General features: G+C 41.3%; 1 protein-coding gene across 1 annotated transcript in view; it reads left to right on the top strand.

Annotated features, from left to right (window-relative positions):
- Positions 1-10,851, top strand: part of TBX20 (T-box 20) — a gene marked incomplete at its 5' end in the record, with an annotated part of 31,778 nt that overhangs the window by 17,248 nt on the left and 3,679 nt on the right. The window contains one exon of the mRNA XM_009577106.1: positions 10,148-10,257. Coding sequence (XP_009575401.1) covers positions 10,148-10,257 — 110 coding nt within the window. The remainder of the gene's footprint in view (positions 1-10,147; positions 10,258-10,851) is intronic.

Below are 10,851 nucleotides of genomic sequence, written 5' to 3' on the forward strand. Positions count from 1 at the left end.
ATAAACTGCAGTGCCCTTTTGTTTATTGATAAGCGTAAGAATAGAGCCTGAAGCAGGGAGCTTAGCCCAGGCACGAACGTTGCTGTGAAAGATAAGGTAGCCAAATGTGAAACCTACAATAAATACAAGAAACAGAGTGTGAAAAGTATTGAAATGACATTAAAACTCTGGATTTGAGAGTCCAGGTTTGGGTAAGGTCTTATTTTGACTTAAATGGGAAAGCTTAGCCCCGATCAGGTTAAAACAGTATTCAGAAAAACAAAACCTGCTGCACAACACATCAGGTAATGAGATAGTAAAAGTGCAACACACAAGAGGGCTGGTAAGAGACTTTGAGAATTTCCTAAGATATCTGATATGGTCCAGAAATACCAAGGGTTTTTTTTCAGTTCCAGCATCAAAATATTCAGGCAGGTGAGAATGTAATTCTCTGAGTGCCCACTGGTTCTACAGTTTTCATCTTAGGGCCAGCAAAATTGCTTAAAGAAATCTGATATAAAGCAAAAGAAATAGCAAAGTGAGATATGACAACAGGAAGAATTTCTTGCTTCATGTCCATCGCGACATGCATTGTAAGATATAGGTGATACATTGAATAGTACAGCATGACTCTTGCTCGGTCTAGTTGGAAACTTAGTTATTCCTATACGATCACCGTCTGAGAAAAATATTTATTTGCCAGGCAAAAGACTATGCAGGCCAAATGCATATTTGCACAGCTCTCGAAAATTGAATATTTATCTAGAAGCTGTGAAAATACCTTCCACGCGCTGCTTGCTAAGCAGGCCTGCGTGCAGCGCGTGCATGCATAATCTGCAGCGCGGTGCGGTGATCCTAATGGTCTCCTGTAAAGCATCCTGTGATGTTAGGGCCAAGAGAGCACTCATTTATCGCGAGTTCCAGCTTTTCCGAATGACCTAAGTTGTGTGAAAGTGTACAGAGCTTTGTATTTCATTTCCAGGTATTTAAGCCTGCTTTTTCCTAAACAGCCTTTGGGGAGGGAAACAATCAGATCAATTGATCTTTAGAGACCTAAAGAAATTAAATTAGTCTGGAGTCAGTTACTGCACTAAACCATCCAGTAATTGGATTGCTCCTTGTAACTGATTGAAAACAGCCTCTATCTGTAACAATATAGGGAGCTTTTCTTTATAGTAGATCTGAGAGAAAAACACATCTTTTTATGACATGATGACAGAAATTGCACTTTTTTAACCTAATTGAATATGATTTTATAAATATGTGACTTTAACGATTTCAGGCTTCCCATTCTAGATTTACGATCCCTGTGTAGGAAATTCAAGCTGCAAATGCCTTTAGGATTAAATCTGTTTGCACTATATGTGTTGGAGTTAAAATAATATATGTAAAGGTAGTGAAATTTGCAAAATGGTAGAGGAGGTAGGCAACAGCAAAGCTATTAAGTGCCTGTATTTTCTTTTGTTCCTGCCTGAATACCTTACAACGGTTTCCTTGTACTCATAGCAATATATGCAAAGCTTTTAACCATTGAAAAAAATTTTGGTGAGTTTGGTATATACCGAATTTTCAGTAGGATGTGAGATTCCTTCCACAACCAATTCTTTCCATACATTACTTGTGGTAATCTATTTATGGTAATGGGGCAGACTTTATCTGGGGCTACTGTGATTTAGATAAGTTGATGATTCACCTTTTGATCTTTTTATGTGGTATTTAGATTTTCTCTATTATAAAAAGGCTCCCACAGTGGTTGTGGTTGAAAAACTGAACATTTAGCAGCAATTGTCAGAATGTGGAGCTTAACGTACTCTGGTGTGGACTACGGGATGCCAAATGCAGTAATGTGGATGAGCGTGATCTTTTTTAATGGTAACCTTTGTGAAAAAGATTAATGCAGGGTTTATGAGCAATTCACTCTGGAGATAGGCTTTAAGGAAATATCTTTATGCTTCTGCTTAAGAAAAAACTGCCAAAGCCATGAAGGATGCAAAATCAGAACACAACACATCAATTTTTTAATCTTGAGCCTGAATTTACCTTTTGAGTTGTTGTGGAGAATTAGCCTTTTAAAAATAAATAGATAAATAAATAAACACATCGCAATTAAATATCATGCAAATAATCCAGTGAAAAAGGTGATCTTTTCAAGAGTGTGAGTCAACAGAACTACTCAATCATAAAATAAAGATCAACAAGAATTGACAGATCATAATCATGATCTGAATGTTGCTTGTCTATTTGATCCAGCACGTGATAGGCAAGTTCAGGGTGTGGACTTGTAACTATTAAAGAGAGCTAAGGGAGTATACCCATCTGCACAAGTCCAATAATGCTTCTGGGATGTAGTACATACTTCAAGAGGCAATATGTTAGGTAATGGAAAAGTATGGCTGCACACCCAAGTAATTTTTAGGCAGAGAAAGGAAGGACTGGGGGATGGGGGAAGTAAGTAAGCAAGCTGCATCCCAGCATCCCAGCTGGATTTGCATGGTAATCAGATTCTGAATTTTCCCCTGAGGAACTTCATGTCTGAGATGGGGAAATACATTGTACCGGCTTACAAGGCTGTGAGTGAAATGGATGTTAATGCCCAGATATGGGCACTGCCCTGTTGAAGTAGCAGTCAAAGCCGTGTGCTTAATGATGTGCTGTCCACAGCAGTCCTCTCTTCCACTCCTTCCCTGCTCACCCCACAGAGCTGCCTTCCTCCCCATTCCCACTTCTTACTGCTGGTCTAGAAGAACTTCTCTGACTCTTGAAAGCACCCTACCAACAGGCAGAAATATATTCTCTCTACTCTCCCGTGTCCATGGTTAAGTAGGGCTTTGTCATAGTTCTCCTCCAACAAGTCAAACTCGCCAGCTGATCTTTTATCCTCAGCTAGTTCTCAGTCTATGAATGTTGGCAACCAGCATGGGAGACCATCTCCGATGTTTAGGTTGGGAGAAGAACTGAAGTCCTGAGTTTAGGGAGAAACACCAGCGACTTCGGTCCTAAATGCCTGGTATCTGGTGCCATTCCAGATGTGCTCAGGTTACTCCAGCCTCCAGCTGCTGCTCCAGAGGGGTCAATGGATTGTCTATATTTTCTGTATCATTCCTTCCACTGCACATGGCTTGGATATCTTAAGACATCTAGAAAGCACTACCTGCCTACATTTAGACACCTGAAGCATTCCCTTCAAATCTGGTTTCTCCAGCTCTGCTTACTGTTAGCCAGGCAACTGTTCCCCAGCAGAAAGCCCTCCATGCCAGCTAAAATCGCTTCAGTTCCCAAGCTTTTAAGCATTCATACCCTGGCTCATTTTTCACTTAGGTATTCTGTTATCTACCTTTTTACTTGTGCAAAATGGTATAAAAATGTTTCATTTTGCTAGAGTTTTCCACTCACCTCATGCAGGTGTAGGTGCGTGCATAAGAGGAGGGGATGATGTCAGATCAGACCCCCCGTTTCCACCCCAGAGGAAGTTTTCCAGGGACTTCCCCCAGTCCCAGTTTCACAGCACTGCTCTGTCCTCACCTGCATCCTCTGACTGGCAGTCAGAAAGAAATGGTTGCAATCACTGGGTGAAGTGGAGCTCGTGGGCTTGGCTGTGTTAGACTTAGGTGTGTCACTATATTTGGGGAAAAAAAGATCCAGAGAAAGAGCTTTGACATACATTTGCAAGCGTGTGCTTTTTTCTAAGTCAGAGATGAGAAATATAATTTTATCTTTTTTTTTGCCATTCCCTGTATAAAGATAGCTGTTTTTCTCATTTTTATTTGCAGTTGAGAGAAGTGGGGTGGGTATATTTAATAACCTCACGCTCCTTCTTCATAAATGTCATTACTTTACCCATGTCATGGCTTCAGCCAGGCTACGTCACCTCCATGCATATTATAGCTCTTCCAGAATTGCCATCTGTAGCCAGATGTTCATTGTGAGGGCATCAGTTAACACCACTTTGGAGATACATTTGCTCTTTCTCCTGCAATCATCGAAACCTCAATTTTTCATAATTTAATTCTTGTTTCACTTCTTTCTTTAAATTGCATGTATTCTTGGAGTATTGCATTCATCCAACACTTGCCCAATAGTTTTGACTTTGTGTGAAAGCGTTTGCTGGCTCTGTATTAGCTTTTGGGCCAAATTAGACTTCAGCTTACATGAGCCAAAGTAGTTCGATGGGCCCTGGTTCTTCCCCAGTTGGAAGTGGCTCAGCTCTAACCCAAGCAGTGGAACGGCGCTACTTTGTTCTTGTCAAGGATTTGGTCCGTACTGTGTCAGAGCTGAATTAGGTTCCTAGAGTCAGACTGTAATATTCATCTACCAGTATAAGAGCAACTATATGCAGCAAATTAATATGTCTGTATGTTTGTGCATGTGTAAAATAGCAACAAAAAGCCACAGGAACATGAAGGCTGAGTGATATCTGAACAGTGGTTCTGATGGTGTTCGTTGTTCACTGTTAGCTGCTGTTATGGAAAAGTATTTGTTCCTCCTGCTGTGTTGGTTTTTTTTGGTTTGGGTTTGGTTTTTTGTTGTTTTGGTTTTCTTTTACAGACTTGTTTTTAGCACTTGCGTCTTGGACAAATTAGTCATCTTTTCCCTTAAAAAAAAAAGTTCTACTACAGTGCGACTTCCGACAAGTTTATTTTTGTGCCTTCTCAGCCCATTTATTCCATCTGTCTTCACCTCACCTCACTTCTGATGTCTTCTGTTATCTGGGCTTTCTTCCAAACATACTAACTGGCAGCTACAAAAAAAGGAAACCTTTGAAATGCAGAACTAAAGAAGTCATTCAGACTGCAAACTGATAATTCATACACTTTATATCCTGTTCTGTATTTTTCTTTGTGTTGAACTGAATGGCCAAGCAAAACATGGTTGTCAGTTTTATTGTTTTATTCTTTTCCTTCTTTTAATTTTTTTTATTAACACTGCCTTTTTCTTGTAAAGAAAAAGACAAAAAACAAAAGTAAAAAGCCAAATCCCGTGACACCAGGAACAGGGAGTGGATTCTGAGGATATCCTTACCTTTTTGCTTACCTAGCACCTGCATAGTAAGGGCAAAAAGAGAAAACACGAACAGGTTGCTCAACTCTGTTCTGAAATTTGCACCTCTTGTAGCCATTCCTGAGACAGTAATTTCTGCAGAAGATATGAGTTCAGAGTGCCTGGCTCTGCCACCTGCTCTTTCTCACCGCAGTCTGGCTTTTGCAAGTTGTCTTCAAAGGAGGTTGAACCTGGCTGCCAGTGGAATGGGTGGCTGCCTATTACATCAACTCCATCCTCTTTGGAGCCATGGTATAGATCTAAGATGGATACTAACCCAGGCCTGGCTCCAGCAAGCTAGTTCTAGATTAGCTTTTCTAACATCTTCTGCCAAAACCAAATATATTGCCTCTGGCCTCCTCGTCCCAAAGGGAGAAGCTAGGCTTCTCCATCCCCTGGTGCACTCTCTGCCAAACTCAGGAAAATCCATAACTTCAGGTGCATGCACGGGTGCACTCTCTGCCAAACCCAGGAAAATCCATAACTTCAGGTGCATGCAGGCATGCAGCAGCATCAGTGCTGACAGTGCACTGTGGCCAGGTGAGCCTCTTCCATATCAGCAGGGCTCGTGGTCACGCGCTTCAGAATCAGGGTCATGGTGACCACCAGGCTGCTGTGAATGCACAGCTGAAGCAGAGTAACAGCAAAAGGAGCCGGAAAAAAGACACAAAGAAGCATCAAAGAGATGCCTGCTACCACCTACAAAGAAGCACTGTTCTTTCATCTTGATTAAAGATCCTGCTCAGGGTAATCTGGGACTTTACCATCTCCCGAGAGAATTTCTGTAATCTGGGTTGACAGCAAAAGGAAGTGAGCATCCTCACGCAGGGCCTCGCTCCTCAGCTGCTTCCCAAGTCAGCTCTGTTTTCTACCATCTCCCAGTTCATATCCATGGCAAGATCTTGGGTTTAGTCTGTAAAGTGTTAGTGAATCATTTGTCAGCTACATCAGGATTTTCCTATCTACTTTTGATCCTCTGAGATTCCTCTGTACGTACAGGGCACTGTTAACTAAACAAGGCCAAAGACTCAGCTTGTAGCTGCAAGACATAAAGCATCCCTAGCTGGACGTTTAGTTTTGGAATCAGTTGCCAGCAGGGACAAGAGTGAAGTGTTCAATCAAGAGGTTAGAACCTGCAGAATGGCAAGATGCTCCCTGTGCACCCTAAAACCTTGCTAATTGATAAATTCTCCCAACCCTTCACTTCCTTTGATTCCTGGGTCAAAATTTGCTGTTTTATTTCTTGCACAAAGGAGAGAAGTGTTTCGTTCATAACAAGCGGAGGTTTACTGACAGGGCTGAGCTCAAGGTGTGCTTCTGTCAGAATGCAGATCATTGGGATCAGCCTGAGCTCCTTTCCCGTATTACCTCTCCTCACAGTTATCCTGCCTCAGCACCTTCTCTGTGGGTGTGCTAGCCAATACGAGCTTAGTTTTTTCCTCTCCATTTGGCACATGGTTTCTTCTTCTTTTTCTCAAACATCTTCAGCCCCTAACTTGCTCTTCTTCAGCCTGTCATCTGCTACTATTATCCAGTTGTACACATAGCACAGCTTAAGCATAGTAATATATTATGCCTATGTGTGTGTTTTTCCCCTCCTCTGGGTATTTACAAGATATCTGTGAGTTGAAGAGCAGTCTGGAAGACTGAAAATTGTTGGTAGACCACACAAAAGAATTTGACAGAAAGAAGACATCTTTCCTTTATCCAGCTGGCAGCTTGTGATCTCTCAAAACAAAGTTTATTGCTAATAGAAGAAACTGTGGAGTTCTAAGATGCATTAAAAGGTAAAAATTGTTAGGTCCAAGTATTAGATAACAAGTGTCTGATCACAAACTGAGTAACAGAAGTACAGAAGTTGAGCACTGAGTAACTGGAAGTCACTTTGTTCTTCAGCCAGTTTAGTGTGGGTCAGCTCTGAAAAAAACTAAAGGAAAGCTTTAAAAAAACTCCACCATACTTTTCACTTCCTTTTTTTTTTTTTATTGAGCAGAATCATAAAATTGCAAATATTGATTTATCATTCAGTAATTTATAAAATTATTTCCATAAATCCTTTGAACCACACTGAGATATCTGAAGATGTTGCATACAGAACTATAAAGCCAGAGGTTTAAATTAATGTCTTTTTTTTTTTTTTTTTTTTTTACTTTAAAAAATTTATTTTATTGGTCCACTCTACAGAGCACCATATTCTGGATATCCTAAACAGTTCACACTTCCATACAGAGAATTTTCAGGAAGATTTTCAGATTTAAGTTCTTTTGGCCCCCGGTTGACAAAAGGGTATAAGCAAGAACCTGTTTTCCAGATTGCCAGCTTTGTTCCTGCATTTTAAACTAGATTTCACAGGCACTTAAATCTTGTTGTTAAAGTTTTGCTTCCTCCTACACATCTACTTTACAGAAAGTCCTAAAGCACCTCTGTCTTTAAAGGGCAGAGGAGGTTGGCCTCCTCTTTCCAGCCTATGTAGGAAACTCCACATTTCCATAGATTAGATGCATTGCAGCCCCTTTCTTCTCCAAGAAGACTTGATCTCCGGGTGGTGTTCTCTGAGCATGAAATATTTGAGCATGGTGCAGAGGCCACCACCCCTTTCCTTTGAAACACAAAGGGAAGGAAAGATTATACCTTAACTTAGGTCACTTGTCCAGGATCAGGGAGACCAGAGTGCAGACCAGCTCTTGGTTTTCTAGGTGGAAGAAACAGTGCTCAGTGGGGATAACTCTGAGATACACTTCGTGAGTGGAGAAAATACACCACTTCTTGTTCTTCTTTGTTTGCTTTTGCACACTTAGGTAGTTTCCTGCTCAGCCTTTTGCATTTCGTAGGTCTGTTTGGAGGTTTATATGCAGCATGTGTTGTATGCGGAAAGAAGAGTGTCCACCTGAAGGCTGTGGGGGCCAGGTGCCTAAATTCTGGTGTGAATCTCAACGCTTTGCGCTCATGATGTGAATCACAGCCTCAACCTCTAAAATGAAAAATTAGTAGGCATGTTGTGATTATAGCGTAAACCACCAACACGGTTAGGCAAGATAAGCGTATACAGTTTTGAATATTAAATCCCAGCTGCACAAAAGGAACTGCTTTTGTGAAATTAGTTGCTTTCCCTGATCCAAGTTTCCTCGTTAGGCCGTTCCCTCTGCCATAAAAACCTTTGCTTCTTGTGCCAATGAATGAGATTAATCTTCTAAAACCTTTAGCATACTACCTGTAACATTACAACATTAGAAATAAATAAATAAACCTACCACATAGTTCCCTGGTTTCAAACTTTGCAGATTCAGGGTTCACTAAGAAGTCATCTCTCTTTTTCCTTTAAAAGAAGACAACCACATAGAATAATAGAGTTCTCTGTCTAGCATACAAACCCATCTGGAAAGAATTTAGTCTGCAATAATTGTGGGCATTTGATTTAGCTTTAAATCCCTGTAGGTAGTTCAAATGTAAATTTATTGGGGTGAGTTTATCCCCAAATCGCCATTGGATTCAATATTTTAGAGATGAATTTGGCCCACTGCACTAAAACTAGAGCCTGCATTATTTCTGTTGCATCAGGATATCATTACACGCTGTAATGTCTGTCTTTACAAGCAGACCTTTACTAGAAATAAAGTCAATAGAGACAATACAGACAATCACCTGAATCACATTTATTTTTCAAACCTTTAAAGATTAGTAATTCTTTGGTTATGAATATGTTTATAGTCTGGTACCTAAATCACTCAGACAACACTGGTCTAATTCGTTATTCTGTTATTCTGTACTCATCTGAGATAGTCTTTTTGGTTAAGTAAAATTCTTCGCATTTCACATTCTGCTTCAGAAAAAAAAAAGTTTCAAGAGGCATTCAGCACATAATGTAAACAATGCCATCTGTCTTTTTCTTTGTAAAATCTTCTTCGAGATAGCCCCGATATGCCTACTGTTTTCAATCACTTAAAAGGCAGTAATTCAATTATATCATCCTCTATGTAGGAACTGCCATTGCTTTCAGTCCACTTCCAATCCTGACACAAGTAAATCACTTTGATAAGATCCCCTTTTTATTTATTTTTTTCCAAGGAGACTAGCATAAGTAATGATGCCAGTGATAGACCAAGGACAAAATGACCATAATGGGCTTTCTGTAGGAAAGGAAAACATGTGCCATTGTGATTTATCGTGTTACTTGGAAAATGTTTTTCCTTGGAATTTCTGCAACAGCCACACTCTCCGAGCGAAGGGCATTAGCGTGTACGAATGGCCAAATGGTAAACTCAGACAAAATCTTCACCGAGCAGCAGATTTAAACAGCTATCGCTACCTAGATTTCTTAAACGGAACAGAAGGTCAAAGCCATTTTGGAAATGTGCCTAGGTCATATTCATCTTTGGTATAACGCCACCTACTTACACGGAAACACGCTGGGAACGTGTAAGGTTGGATCTTCCTTACACACTGCTATGGCTTATCGTGCAGATATGCCTTCCTTCTATTTAAAAATTGTTTGGGTGACTTCAGTGCTTTGTGCCACCAGTGAGGCAGGGGCTTGGCAGACACGTCTAACCTCCCAGAATAGACGCGGCACGAGATCGGTAGTATCTGTAGACTTCCTGCTACGAACTGGCCTTGACTCTGATGCTGAGAGAGCATGGTTAGAGCTGAGCTGTCTCTGGACACATCCATCTCTCGCCCCTGCTTTCAAAAAAATGGGAGAGCGCCAGATGAGGTGGTCAGGTGTGATGTGAAAGCTTGTTTGAAAGGAGCTGGACCACAGGTGTCTCTTTGAACCCAGCTTGGTCACTCAGCACGAATAACCCCCGAGCTTGCGTTTTCAAATTTGTGAAGAGTGCTGGTCTTATATTTCCTGTCTGAGACCACATCCAGGAAAAGCAGTGGGACGTTCACTCTACTTTGTCTGCTGAAGAAGCAGTACCACGTGATCAGCAATGTTAAAACACCGCAGGCCAAGTTCGGCATTTCCAGGGACATGCTATGAGGTAACCCTTTTGTTAAGTAATTTTGGAGAGTCTGTGTGAGAAAGCTGTGATCTGGACAGGGAAAAGGCAACATGTTCATTGTATTTAACTGAGTGAATTAGGAGGCTGTTTAGGATGTTATTGATACAGTATTTTGTTTCCTTTCACAGAGAAAGCGTGGAGAGCCTTATCCAAAAGCATTCCTATGCCCGATCCCCCATTCGAACCTATGGAGGAGAGGACGACCTCGGAGATGACAGCCAGGCAACACAAAGCAGAGGTAGGAAAATGTGCTCATGAAGTAAACTGTAGTGACCTAGTTATGCTTGAGAAAAGGAGGACCATAGTCAGGACTGTGTTACTCTGAAGCATTTCTCTGGTGTGTCTCTCTGCTATGAATTCCTATAATGAAGAAGAATACTTGTTACCTTATGGCTCTTCTGGACATCTGATATGCCCACGGCACTGGTGTGGGTGTCTAGTTCAGGAGGCAGCTCTAGAGATGCCTATACAGCCTTTGCCAGCAGAAGAGAACTCTCTCTGTTTCCTCTTCAAGGTGGCTGAAAAACATCTTTTCATGTTTCATTAACGCAACTTCATTACCGTGATGCTGAGAACAAGCTAACACTCCCCATCCCTTGGCAGGACTTACTAGCTGGGACTCAGCACCCTTTGTAAAGTACCGTGTAGATGTGCCATTTGCTGCCCCTCCAGCCTTCTGTGAACAGAGGACTTGGTTCTGACCATCTTCAACCAGCTTGTGTTAACCTGCTTCGCCTCTACAAGAAGAAAAGTCCATAGCTCCCTGGAAAATTGATGCTTAATTGTTCTCTCTCGGTCTCTAAAAGGTGCTTTTCCTGCTGAGGCAACGCAC

Source organism: Fulmarus glacialis, unplaced genomic scaffold (genome assembly GCF_000690835.1).
Source record: "Fulmarus glacialis isolate BGI_N327 unplaced genomic scaffold, ASM69083v1 scaffold23054, whole genome shotgun sequence".
Taxonomy (NCBI): domain Eukaryota; kingdom Metazoa; phylum Chordata; class Aves; order Procellariiformes; family Procellariidae; genus Fulmarus; species Fulmarus glacialis.